We start from the raw sequence: 13,550 nt of genomic DNA, 5'->3' as shown, positions 1-13,550 counted from the left end.
TGAGGTAAATGTACATAACTGTGTAGGAAACATATTTTCAGCTGAACTTGTCTCTCTGTTGCTTTAGCACCTCAGTACTCAGAGTGCTGTTTCTCAGGTGCCCTGTCCCAGGTGTCTAACTTTCACACACGAATCTGGTCATTCAGCTTCAGAAGTGCAACTTATAATGCTAGGTTTAAATACTGATAAAAATTGTTAAATGATTAAATGTTGAGGCACTATGCACCATAATGCATTAGTCCCTTTTTTTGTTTCTAAACCATTAATAAATTCAGTTTGAGCAGACACCATCTACTCCACAAATTTGTCATGTAACAATAGCATGGGACTGCAGAATTAAAAGCCATGATAAGGCAAATAGTCGTAGAGAAAAACTGGGCATGGATATGAAATACGAATTCTAGAAGTTCTTTAGTGTTTAACTAATAACCATTTTAATGATTACAGTTAACAGATATGAGTGAACTGGAGCCATAGTATCAGTAAAAAAAGAATAGATTAATACTATTTGACCGGTAACACAGTTCCTGAATGAATCAGTGTGTGAATATAATTTTTAAAATAATCTCTGGTTCAGCTGAGGAACTACCCTACCAGAGCTCTTTATTTTCTAAAAAAATAGTATACATCTTTGTAACATCTTTGTAGTCAATGAAAAAGGATTACTTTTTCTTTTAGCAATATACATTGTAAAGATGGAAGAGTTTTTAACATGATCCCACTCTTATGCACTGCACAGCAGCAGCCCAGGCAGAAGGTGGATTTACATAAGGAAATCCTAAAGGTCAGATACAGAAATACTTGTAGAATCACAGAACATACCAAGTTGAAAGGATCACTGAATACAAAGCCTGACTCCATACCGGGCAACCTGAAGGCTAAACAATGTATCTAAGAGCATTTTCTAATATTTATATTTATACCTTTCTAGAAATAAAGTTATCTAATAAGGCAGCTTCATGTAATTGCCAACATTCACTGCATGCTTCATTAACATAATCACTTACCTTGAAAAAAAATTTAGTGACTTATATGTTACCTGTTTTACAAATTCAGCTTTTTTCAATCAGATGTTTCAAGACATACATTCTTCCTAAGAACTTTACAGCTTTGATTTGTAAGAACTTGTACAAGCTTTCAGCATCTATCTTCCCCTAAATAGCCTACTGAATTTAAAGGTTATTATTTTTTCATCTTGCCACTGTTTGAAATAGTGCAATTCTTTGTTTGTTACAAGAACTTTCAGTCTTCTGAAAGAGGCCCCAGTTACTCTCTGCTTATTCTTGTCCTCTGAATTTTGGGTGCTTGGTTTGATGTTTTATTTTCTACTTTGTTTATGGTGAGCCATACTTCCTTATGGAGATATGCAAGTGTTGGGCATAAACTGCCCAGCAATGTTCAAGCTCCTAAACACCACCAAAGTGCTGCTTCAGGTTTATAATAATTAATATTAAAAATAATGAAATAATTGATTAGGCTTCTGGGTACCCAGGCCAACATTAGACTACTACGATAGAAGCAGAATACTGGAAGAAAAAAGTAGCTAAATTCTGTTTTGCTTTAGAATTCACAAAAGCCTTATCTTCTAAAAAAACCCCTAAAACACAGCTCTGCCATCTTCAAAGGGGCAAAAATCCTTCAGAGATTGATACTTTAATCTTCATGAGAAATCAATAGATTTTCCAACATCCCCTTGAGACACCAGTATATACTATCACTGATAATACCAAGTTAGCATAATGCAGCATCCTGGCAGATGCATATGCACAAACTTTATAACTTCCAGCCCCTTCCTGCAAGCAAACATCTTACTGTAACTGCAGTATACTAAAGATTTGATACTGCTATTTTTTACTCTGTTCTTTTCTTTCAGCTACATTTATGAACATCTTACACTGTTGCAGTAAAACAAATCACTCAAAAACCAGTCAGGAAGTATGGTAAAAATACTTCAGTGCATAGCTATAGATAAAGATTTCATATATGTATATAATGGATACATGTATATGAATGTAAACCCAAAAATGGAGTCACGCTAATATGTATGGCAATGCTTATGAAAAACCGATATGCTTGTAAAGGAGGAACAGGTATATATCGGAGGACAGTCTCAATTTCCTTATTCCTTTAGTTTGTGAGCTATGCTGTATGTAAAACAATCATAACTTATCCACAATCAAAACCTTATTCATGTATTAGTCTAACTCTGAAACAACCTCTTTTGTACTGAAAAGCTGTTTCAGCTTCAATCCTACATTATTACCTGTTCAAGAGGGGCTTTGAACTGAGGAAAGACACTGTCGAATGAACTCCAGACTGTCAGATATGAAGATTGTCATGAAGATTTTATACAGCACAAGCTTGGAATAAGTTATTTTATGAAAAACTGCCCCCAAAACCTCAAAACCTACTCTTCAGGAATACACAATCAAAACAAGTTGGAGTATTTGGATAAAATAATTTAGTCTGGAGATACATTTCAATTTGTCTTTATAGCACATGTGAATTTTGGATTACTGAAATAATGTGGAAGATAGCCGTTTGTCACAATATTGTTTGAAAGCCAAGGAAAACTGAATACCTCTGCTCTTGCCAAGAGGAAAATAAGTGAGGAAATCACTCAGGTCTGTCATATAATTTAAATGATCAACATAAAAACATTAACACTCACATTTACAAGTAAAACAATGGCCAAAATTTCTAGATTTAAGGTGACCATAGAAACCTATTTCAAGTTGTTGAATGGTCTCTACAAAATCAAGTCTGACTTCTGCTTCAATGCCATTTTATCCTAAGCCTCCCCATAAGAATCTGTTTTCCCACTAACTAGCCCTGAGCATTCTACAAGTTCTTGATGCTTGGGAGAGACTCTGTACACAGCACTCCTTTTTTCCATGCTGGTCTTGCCTCTGGCTCTGACGAATTAGACTGACACAATACCCCTGGCAGAAGAACTTGACACAACACCCCTTGGTTAACTCATTCCAGTCATACTACAGTTTTCCCATCAGCTACCTGAAACATCTCCATTTCACAGACACTGTGAAACTCAAAGGCACAGTAACACAAACAGCTAACAGTCTTACAAGTGAACCCCTGCAAGGCAGGTGATGTCCATACCATTCAGTGGAACATCACTTAGAAAATATTCTTAATTGTTCCTCAGAGACTTATGTGATTTTACATGTATAACACACACAGTACAGTGAGATACAACTTTTCCTTGTATTGGAGGCAACATAAGAACACCCTGATGAGCTTATGGTTTGGGCTGCAATTTCTGAGGAATGATACTGGTGTTGCATTCCTATTTCAATAAATATTGAAGTGTTTTTTTCCAAGGGGAATGGTATCCATAGAAAGACTGGTACTGAGTACTTCAATGACTGCACAATATACTCAGAAAGAAAGGAGAGCCAAGGAAAAAATCCTTCTTAAATCATTCAGAAAGGGATTTAAATTCGGATTTCATAGATACCACTTGAGTAACCTAATTATGGCCATATAAAGGAGGGAAGAGGAAAATACAATCCCCATGTGATCATCTATACCTATTTTGTTTGTGAATTAGCTCTTACTTCCAAGTATTTTGTTTAAAAAATGAAACTATAGAGATAAAATGTTATACTATCAGTTTGATTCACAGGCATAATGTATTTTTCTTGTAGAGCAGAGAAATATTGTACTGACCAAAATAATGTTGCATGGCCATGAAATTAAAGAGGTGACAAAAAGAAAAGGACAAAAGATACTTAAACAACACTATTCCTTGTCACATTTGAGCCATTTTAGTGGACATTTTCTAAATTATTCTGTTCAAGGCAGGTACCAGAAATGGAAAATTTCAACATAATCAGTTAACAGTTCATAAAAAGTTAAGTACCTTGGGACTAATGTCACTTGGTGAAAAGCTGCATGCAGCTTTACCTAAAGACCATGCTCTAGCAGCTCCACCTTCAAGATTTTATTTATGCATGCTATAAAACCAGGAAAGGACTGTGCGAAAAATCCTTTTTTGTGAATGAAATTAGCAATATTAAATTCTTCAAAACAGAACATACTCATGAACATAAAACAGTAACATGATGTAGTGGCTCGGATGCAATTATTGCACAAAATAAAATCTACTGCTCTCAATACTTTATGCAAAATAATTTTGGAAAATGGTAGAAGGGTCACTAAACCCTTGGCTTAGTGATGAATCTGTACAAATATTTAGAGATGTAAAGCAGGGAACACGGCAAATCTACTGGTAAAGGTTCACATAGAACTTTATTGCCCTGTAGGAAAGTAAACAATTTTAGGAATCTTTATAATCCTGTTGGGCCTGTAAAAACAGAAACAAAGAGAGGTCAAAGGATCTCAATGGATGGCTAGGTTGCAAAGCATGTGCACAGTGAAACACTTTAATTTCAAAAATTACTTTGGACAACAGGTAGTAGCAAGACTACTGAAGTGTATCGATTTCAGTAAGAGTATTCTAAATAATTATAAATCATAAATTTTATTAGTAAGAGTATTATAAATACTATTCACAAAACAGGAATCACAATGCACATGAACACCAGCCACCAGCACAATCCAAGTATTAAACTTCCAAAACTCAAGCCTTAGAACAAGGTCAAGAGCTTTCTTGACTATTTTTCTAATCAGAGTCCAACACATGCAATTTCAAGAAAGAAAGTCCAAATATCTGAAGTATAAATATTTACATTTTGAAACTATTTATCAGAGGAAAGAAGCTGAGCAACCCCTAGTGGTAGAAGAAAAATATCTTCTGGAAAAAAACAAAAATTTTTTTACAGGTATTTTCAAAAATACATTGATTTGTAAACACAAATTCCTGTACTACATACAGTGTCCAAAGTTAATATTTAAAAAAAACCATAAGCAAAAAATTATGCATGACTCATAGCAGTTTTTTCTTAGAATTCAGTTAGGAAGTGATAATTCTGTTTGATAAAACACACCAATATAGAAGTCTGAAAATACATTAAGAATACTTTTATATATTTTTCTCAAAGAGAATGTATTTTGTTTTCTAATTCTAAGATATTCTAATGCAGCTACTGCCAAATTCAGCATCATCATTTAGGGATGGATTTGCAAACCCTATACCAGTGAAATGCAAATGTGATATTACTGAAAAAAAAAGGCTTAGACCTTTTTGTATTTTTGTAAAGCGGTTATCGAGAAGTCAGTTTATCAGCTCTTTTCTATAAATTGTCATTTTCTCTTCCTTCTGTTATGCTTAGAAATAAGAAAGAACACTAATCACTGCCAGTAAAAACTGTACTTGCTCTCCACTCAACTTTTTTGAACCTCACTCCAGCTGAGTGAGATTTTCTCTGTTAGCCATCAGCTGCTCAAGAGTTTCATTAATAACCATCAGACCAAAGTAGATACAAAGGCAGAGATGAATGCTCCTAGAAACATCAAGATCAAACCATATCTAAACTCTCCAAAGTCTTTCACAAGTTATCCATATGCTTGTATTAAAAGGAAAAGCCCCTGCTCTATGGCCACCAATGATTCCATGCCTCCAGCCATGACCAAAACAGAGGGATGGGCTTCATGGAGCCCAGGTCATTTCAGATACCATGACTCTGGGTACCAGTAGATATTATAGAAATAAAAGAACGAGCCCCAAATTATGCCCTCTTTTTTCCAGAAAACGTAATGTTGAAGACAGTATTTCCAAAATCAAAGACGACACTGAGATATAAAATCGCACTTAAAGGCGCATTAAGAAATCACTTTAGAGCCCAGTTCTTGATTTTCACTGTTTCTAAGATGATTTTTTAAACTGATTTTCAGTCTAAAAATTAGTTTAGGCAGAAAAGCTCATTGCTGGAACACCTGCCGCAATTCCATGCAAAAGATGACAAAGGATCTCAAGAGACTTGAATTCAACCTCTAACATATCACCACATAGTGGGAAAAAAACAACCAAACAAAAAAAATCCCCCAACATTTGACATACTATCATTATATTGCTATGGCATTTTGTGCTGAGCTGTCACAGTCAGCACAGCAGAAACTTGGGTGTGCACTGAAAACCATCAATTTAAGTTCAGAGGTAGCACAAGACTCCTGTGATCAACTAATGGCTACCAGTGTCAGAGACAAGAAGTCTGACATAAAAATCTTACATTAACAGGAAAAAAAGGACAACATAACAGGTATCTTGGATGAATTTGTGAAAAAGTTCTTATGAATATTTTTAAACATCTCAGACTTCTTACTGGAAAATATGTATAATTTTACCAAAAATAGTCTATGGATAAGGCATAGTACAGTATGCCCTCCTGTGTTGTCTAATTGATAAAGACTGCTTAACAGAACTTTAATTTTTATCACATTCAAGAACATTTCTGTCACACTTAAAAGCATCTTGTAATGAATCACATGAAAATATCATACCTCCAAGTTGTTGAGATGCTGTTTTTCAAGGAGCTGTCGCATTTCTATCAGATTTTTCTGGAAGAGAAGTTGGTGACTATCCATGTCTGTTCTACTGCTCTCTTGTACTGTTTCATCACAGCCAAACACTGCTGAATTCTGCTTCTGATGGAAAGAATCACTTCTAGATGCTGATGTGGATGAAGCATCATCTGTGGTCCTTGATACAAACAAGCAAATTATTACTTTGTCTTATTTCTATGCATCAACTATGCACTTTTAAATAAGTTTCTTACAAAAAGTATACACCATCAATAAATGATGAAAAGCCCGACAAATGCTGTTAGTACTATCTGAAAGTGTCCAACACTTTCCATTTTAAAACTTCTCTTCTGTTATTTATAAATAGACTTTTCTGATTGGGTTGTTGGGTGACTGCCTCAGGCTACATTAATATGGAAAATGTCAGCCAACAGTTTGATAATTTACAGAAATGGAACATGGAGGGTTGCTTTAAAAAAAAAAAAAAAAAGAAAAAAACTAACAAGAAAATGGGCTTTATTTTTCCATAAATTTGGCTTATGTAGACAGTAACTATATTGTCGCTGTCAGGTGTTCCCTTACTTCAAAGAGCAAGAAGACTTTGTAGCAACCAGAGAGCCCAAATTACTGATGATGTGTAATGTCAGTATTATGGTAGGTTAAAGAATTGGTATTTGCCTCCTGAAAAAAAAAAATCTTTAGAGTAGCTAGTGTACCTGGGCTCTGTGGCCAGCTCCTAGCTGAAGACAAATGTTTCATATATGTACAGAAATTCAATAACCTCTTTCCTTCATTTCTATCCATTTCTTCAGCTTACCGTCTTTCTTCTGAGCTTTCTCTTACTGCATCTAAAATTATCCCTTTTCTTTTTAGTGGATGTGTTTCAAGTGGGTACATGATCTAGAAAGACTTTTGTATTTATCACAACAGTTATAATTTTAGGGCAATGGAAAATGGAAACTTTCAAATCATCAAGACTATTGATATTTTTCAGGAGATTTTATACAAGACTCCAAAAAGGGTTGGCTTAATTGCAGTCGACCTAAGGAGAGTCTAGAACGGAATTTATTATTTCTGTTGAGATGGCTGACAGCAACAAAGGAGAACAATTTCACGTATTTATTTACTGAACTCAGAAAACTGCACGCTGTTTTCTTTTGAATGGCAGATATCCTCCCTATCCCAAAATTTTTTTGTTTTTGTGGACCAGACTGATTGACACCTGGCCCTCCCAAAATCTGGTTTCTTGGTTTTTGGACACACAGAGCTTTCTTTATATTTATTTGAGTGCTTATAACATTTATATTTATAAAAAATTCTACATGTTTAGGCCATTTATAATTATAAAAGTTTCAACATTCCAACTTTTCCATAGACCATTTTTGATTTGTCATATTTAAGTTTATATCCCAAGACTGAACTTAATCAAACACAACTATTTTTATACACCAACAGGGAAATATATCTTGTAAAAAGAGCAGCATGCCATTTACACACCTAATGTACAAACATCTCAGTGTCTGTTGGCTAATGAGTTCTCCAAAATCTTTGCTTTAGCATTCAATAATTAAACCATACTAGAAGCAAAATAGCTCTACTGCAAGCACAGAATACACTTATTAGTTGTTTCAGGACTTTTGCCTTTCTCCAAGAGGAGTTAATATGTCTCCATTGCTTAATTTATTTTTTTACACCTTTTAAAACACAGACATTATAAAATCTAGAATCTTTTAAAATTCACAGATATTCAGTTGGGTCTGAAGCTATATTTATCTTGCATACTTAATAAAATATTCATTTCTTACTTTAAAAGGGGACTGTCAATGAATTCTATACATAGTGTTTCTGAGGGAGGGTAAATTCTAAAGATGACACAAGATTTTTGGCTTGAGTGTTTATGGAATTGTAAGAAGCAATAGAAATACAGACAGGTATTGACTACTTCATATGAATTAGTTATTACCAGTCCCAAAATTTCCAGTTAAAGGGATTATAAGAAATGTTTGAAGCTTTACAGCTCAGGACTGGTGAGCTTTGAAGAACTTTCACTGTTGAGAACCTTTTCAAAATGCTCTTCTGTTTTATCTGTACTAGTTGTCTTGTGACCTGCCAATAGGTCATAGTGGACTCAACTTTTAAACCTTTCTGATGCTGGGGTCACTTATTTTCATTTTTTTTTCCTTGAGCAATTTCTAATTTCAAACTTACGGAAATATAATAACTTTGAGATTCTTAGGTCTCTCTCAAATTTGGTTACTAGGGAAACACAAACTGTAAAAGAATTGAACATATAAATTTAATTTCCTTAGGAAATCAAGGTTAAGAAAGTGAAAACTGTGAAAAGAACACCCTATCGTTACTAAAGGATAGTGAATTTTTAAAATTATACAAATAAAAATGGAGTGACAGCACAGTAAGATATGATATAAGTGGTTTGAAAAGTCCTGAGATACCAATGTGATGCACAAGGAGCAGTTTGAAAAAAGATAAAAAATAAAGAAAGAAATTATAAAGGCAGGGGGAAGAAGCACTGAGATGCTGTCCTTAATCAAGCCTATGACTAAAATGAGACAAATGATCAGGAAACCTGAGACAGGGTTCAGAAACATCTACCTTTTTTGCCATAAATTAAACTTAGATTTAACAGGTAGATTTCTTGGTTTTTTCTTTGGTTTTGTTGCTGCAATCATCCTATGAATGTTGACTGACAAATAGCATGAGTGTTAAGCTCTAAGAGTTATAAAATATTTTCTCAACTGACCAATTTATCACCTGAAAATGTATTAATCAGCAGAGATATGTAAACAAGTTGAATATTAATGTCACAATGAAGAACACCCTGAAGCCCAAAAGTAGGGCCAACCCTTTCAGACAGAATTTATGTCTGTTCTGAACATCTGCACAATTTATATCACACAGAAAATAAGTGAAATGCAGAAAGGAATAACAAAAGAACAACAAAAATAACCCCCAGAGCTGAAATGTTCAAGAAATGAGAGGCTAGGAAAGGGATAATCAGGAACTAGTAGGAAATACAGCAGATAGATAAACTATGTATGAAGAAACATTCTATAATAAGTCAAGGTACCTTAGAAACAGTGTTTGGGTAGAGTAAAAGGTATGTAAATAAAATTTTATGTGATATAAAATGAAATTACAGGTCAAACTGTTACCAGGATCCTCTTGATACAGGTAGAGAATGAGAAATATAAAGGAATTACAGCTGGAAAGAAGATCCTTGAGTGAACATATAAAATAAAGCATCCTTGAATGTCAAAAGGAAAAAAAATCTGGATAAGAAATCACCTAGACAGAATACTTTGTAATTCTGAGAACATGGCTTGATAACCATGGCAGTCTGAGTTGGGCTATAACTGACTGGAGACTGGGTTAGTCTTGACTATTCCCAGAATTCCACTGAAGGGAAAAGGTTTGTATCATCTCTTCTGCTGTCTTACCAAATGGACACAAACAACTCAAGGAAGTTGTATAATGTTTCATTGGAAAAGTCCACAGAAATGCTTTCTTTGCCATGAGAAATGCCCTACAACTTCTTAAAGGGAATTGTCTGCTGTTTATTGAATACAGTAAGAAATTTACTTCCTTTGACCATCAGAGTAAACAGGAATGGTTACCTGAAGTTGATTTTGTTTGTGCTTGGCAAGCACAGTCCTGGTGTTAAAACTGATCCTTTAATTTGTTCAAGAGCTTCTTCTAACTGGAAAGCTGTTTTTGTCTGGACTGGAGGGATCAGAGCTAAAAACACACAATGAGAAAAAACTTTTAAAAATTGGAATATTTTACCATAAATGGTTTGGTTAAGTTTCTGAAGTTTGGAAGCCTAAATCCAGATAGTCAAAATAAACAGAGTAGTTTAGCATTATTAGACATACAAGAGCATCTCGAGTTCCTCTGAAACAAAATCCCAGTCTATTTAAGTGTTTACAGTCACACATGTATTCAACAGTTATGCTGTTTGCTTTTAAACTGCACTGCTGAAAAAATAGGAGGCTAAAAAAATCTAACTTTGTTTTTACATTATGATTATTCCACTCATGCACTAAGCCAAAGTTATGGCTCGCAGATATTTTACAGAGGCCAAACTGTAACTTAATAATAGAACCAATGGGGAAAGAAGGAGTCCAGACAGGCACAATATATGGCCACTTTCAAGTGAGTAGAAGTAAAGTAGGGTAGAGAGTAGCAGAGGCAGACTTTCTATAAAGGAAAACCAAGAGAAAAAATCGTGATTCATTCTATTGCTACACAGTCTGGGCTGTCAGTAGAGCTATGAAGAAGCCCTAAACCAGTACTGTTCTATTTTGTTATTTTAATCTGACATTTGATCTTGAAGTCAGAGACATTACCTCACAGCTGGCACAATTAAAGTAAATCTGTTAAAGAATACCTAAGTAATAGACCATATCTTAAGCATTGGAACACTGGAAAGTTGACGGGAAATCAGACTTGGCCAATGCTGTTACAAATTCCTGCCAATCTGCACTGATTCCAAGAAAGCAGGAACTGAGCTGAAGTGATCATTGCTTCCCAGCAAGAGAACAGCTTAGAAAGTGGACTAATTCAGAAAAAAAATTATGTACCATATTAATATATGCTAGGACTGTATTTACTTAACTATAAATAAAATGCACATTTTTGAGTATTTCATATTCAAAGGTTCAAAGAGGGGATCATTACACTATCCTAGTAACTGTCAGTGGCCTTGTAACACTTCTCACCCAGCTGAGAAAGCACAGTACTGCAACCAATAAGCACACTGCAGTCAAAAAAGTGGGGAAAACCCAGGAAGCCACAATACCTCAAGGAGGTCACGTACTTATTGTGACTGCAATTTAGTGAAATATCTCACAATACAATTTTTAGGAAAAAAAAAATCTGGTTTTCTTTTTACTTCCTCTACTCAATTGTCATATGTATGAGATCTCAGCTTCTTGTCAGTTGTTTTGCTTTTGTGAATTCAATTACTTTGAGTAAAGTTAATTGTTCCGTCTGCTTCAATTATATTCTACTAAATAGAAAAATATGGGGGGTTGGACTAACAGCCTCCAGAGGTCCCTTCCAACCTTAACTATTCTCTGATTCTGTGAATATAAAAACACTTGTATTGTGAATAATAGTTAATTTTTAATTAAGAAACCTGTTTGTTTGTGCTGAGAAAAGGACTGATGAGCACGTTGGAACTTTGCAGTTGCCTCCTGAAATTTAATTTTCCTCTGCTGCAGAACTTGTTCTCTAAATCTTTGTTCTTTTTCTTCTTCTTCCTTCTGTCTTTCTTCAAAGGCTCTGTGTTTAAGAAGCAAAAGTAGATCATTCCTATGTTTATGAATTAAATTTACCAAAATATTAGTAACTTACTTGCTTACCAACTTGCCATTTTAGTGCAAAAGCTTGCTTGTCCATAAATTAAATGCTATTAACTTCAGCACAGCTGGATTTTTATAGTTTGTCTGAGTGTAAATGGGACAGTGGGTGGTGAAGAAGAGTCACAACATATTTTTATTTTTTTAGCCTCAACCAGGGATTTGATTCTTTTTTATATGTGAATTAACATGCAGAATCAAACAGTTCTTGTCACCAATGTGACTTCTACAACAGCCTTTACAGTACGACATAAGTGTATCACAGTGAAGAGATCGGGAGGAAGGTTAACTGCAAATGCTCTGTGTGCTTTTCACAACCCGCTGGGGAAATAACAACAGTTTAAAAGTTGTTATTTAGAAATAACACTAAGGAACTACAGCTTTTATCTATAAATATGCAAGAGTTAGTATCAACTTGTACAAAACAAGTACTATCTAGTCCAACTAGCACAAAATAGGATAAAATAGTAATGTGAAACTATATTTAACAGAATCAGTTATTACTAATAAATATGTTAAATGTGCCCTCCCACTGGTTGGAAAGCGAAGAAGGCTCTAGTCAAAAACAACCATCATTGCAAAGGTTTCCTTCAGTAGGCATAAGCTTCATGAAGCTATGTGGAATCTTTTCTCCTGCGGACAGAATCGTCAGCTTTTACTGACAAACGATCTCCTTGAGTGAAATATACCCAGTATATTTATTGGTACAGTGCCTATGTAGGCAAGTCATATTTAATGGTTGAAAAGAGGGCAGATTCAGACTAGATATAAGGAAGACATTTTTTACAGTGAGGGTGGTGAAACCCTGGAGCAGGTCACCCAGAAAGGTTGTGGATGCCCCTCCCCTGGAAACATTCTGTTCTAAAAGCAGTAATACTGTAAAAGTAATGGTCTTCAAGTGAAACTTCCAAAGCCTGCCATGCAAAGATCACTACAGCTGGGAGCTTCCCATCTGTGTATTAGAAATGTGACTTAACAGGTCACTAGTACACTAAGTAAGGTCCCCCTCTAGCCAGCATTAGTGGAAAGAAATGTTTAGCCATATGTTCCTTGTTCCTCTCATCACAATAAGATACCTTCCCATAACTCTAATCACTAGCAGAACTTCATAGTTCTTGCTTAATGGAGCAAAGCTGCTACTTTACAAAGCTACGCCTTAACTCAAGCTATTTTAATTATTCCTCCCTTTGCTTTTCAGGGAAAAAGTTCAAACTGAAATATTCAACTTGACCCTCTCTAGTATCCCTTCAAAGTGATGACTGATCTCCTGTGAAAACAAACACAAAAATAATTTGAAATAGGTACTTTTTATTTTAAAGGCTGTAATTGCACAATAGTAAAAAGTAGGAAAACTGCCAACTAATTCCCAAGTACACACTTATACAGGAATATCCACTTTAATCCACTTGGAAGCCAAAGTATAGCAGAGAGAGAGACAAAGAACTTCAACTATTTTGAAAACTCATATATACATGGCTATCAAAACATGTTAGAACTAAAAAGTAGAATTAGAGTTCATTGTCCACTTTCAGTATTCCTGAATTTCCCTCACCTTAAAATCTAATACAGAAATCTGCAATTTTATCTTGACTAAATGAAAATCACAAGAGAGGAAACAGACTTGCTTATCCTAGTAAGTACTTTAAATATTCTTCTGGATGCCCTTTAATATTTCTAGAAGCTGATAACAAAGGCCTTTAGCTGAGCTGTAGTTGTTAAATTCAG

General features: G+C 34.8%; 1 protein-coding gene across 4 annotated transcripts in view; it reads right to left on the bottom strand.

Annotated features, from left to right (window-relative positions):
• Positions 1-13,550, bottom strand: part of CEP126 (centrosomal protein 126) — a 38,255-nt gene that overhangs the window by 17,042 nt on the left and 7,663 nt on the right. For all 4 annotated transcript variants that reach the window (XM_039564065.1, XM_039564078.1, XM_039564072.1 and 1 more), the window contains exons 3-5: positions 11,603-11,748; positions 10,080-10,200; positions 6,424-6,622 (exon numbers count right to left, since the gene is read on the bottom strand). In XM_039564065.1, the coding sequence (XP_039419999.1) occupies positions 6,424-6,622; positions 10,080-10,200; positions 11,603-11,748 (466 nt within the window). The remainder of the gene's footprint in view (positions 1-6,423; positions 6,623-10,079; positions 10,201-11,602; positions 11,749-13,550) is intronic.

Source organism: Corvus cornix, chromosome 1 (assembly GCF_000738735.6).
Source record: "Corvus cornix cornix isolate S_Up_H32 chromosome 1, ASM73873v5, whole genome shotgun sequence".
Lineage (NCBI taxonomy): Eukaryota > Metazoa > Chordata > Aves > Passeriformes > Corvidae > Corvus > Corvus cornix.
Note: the sequence above shows the minus strand (reverse complement) of the source record. Positions and strands in the feature narration are given on the sequence as shown.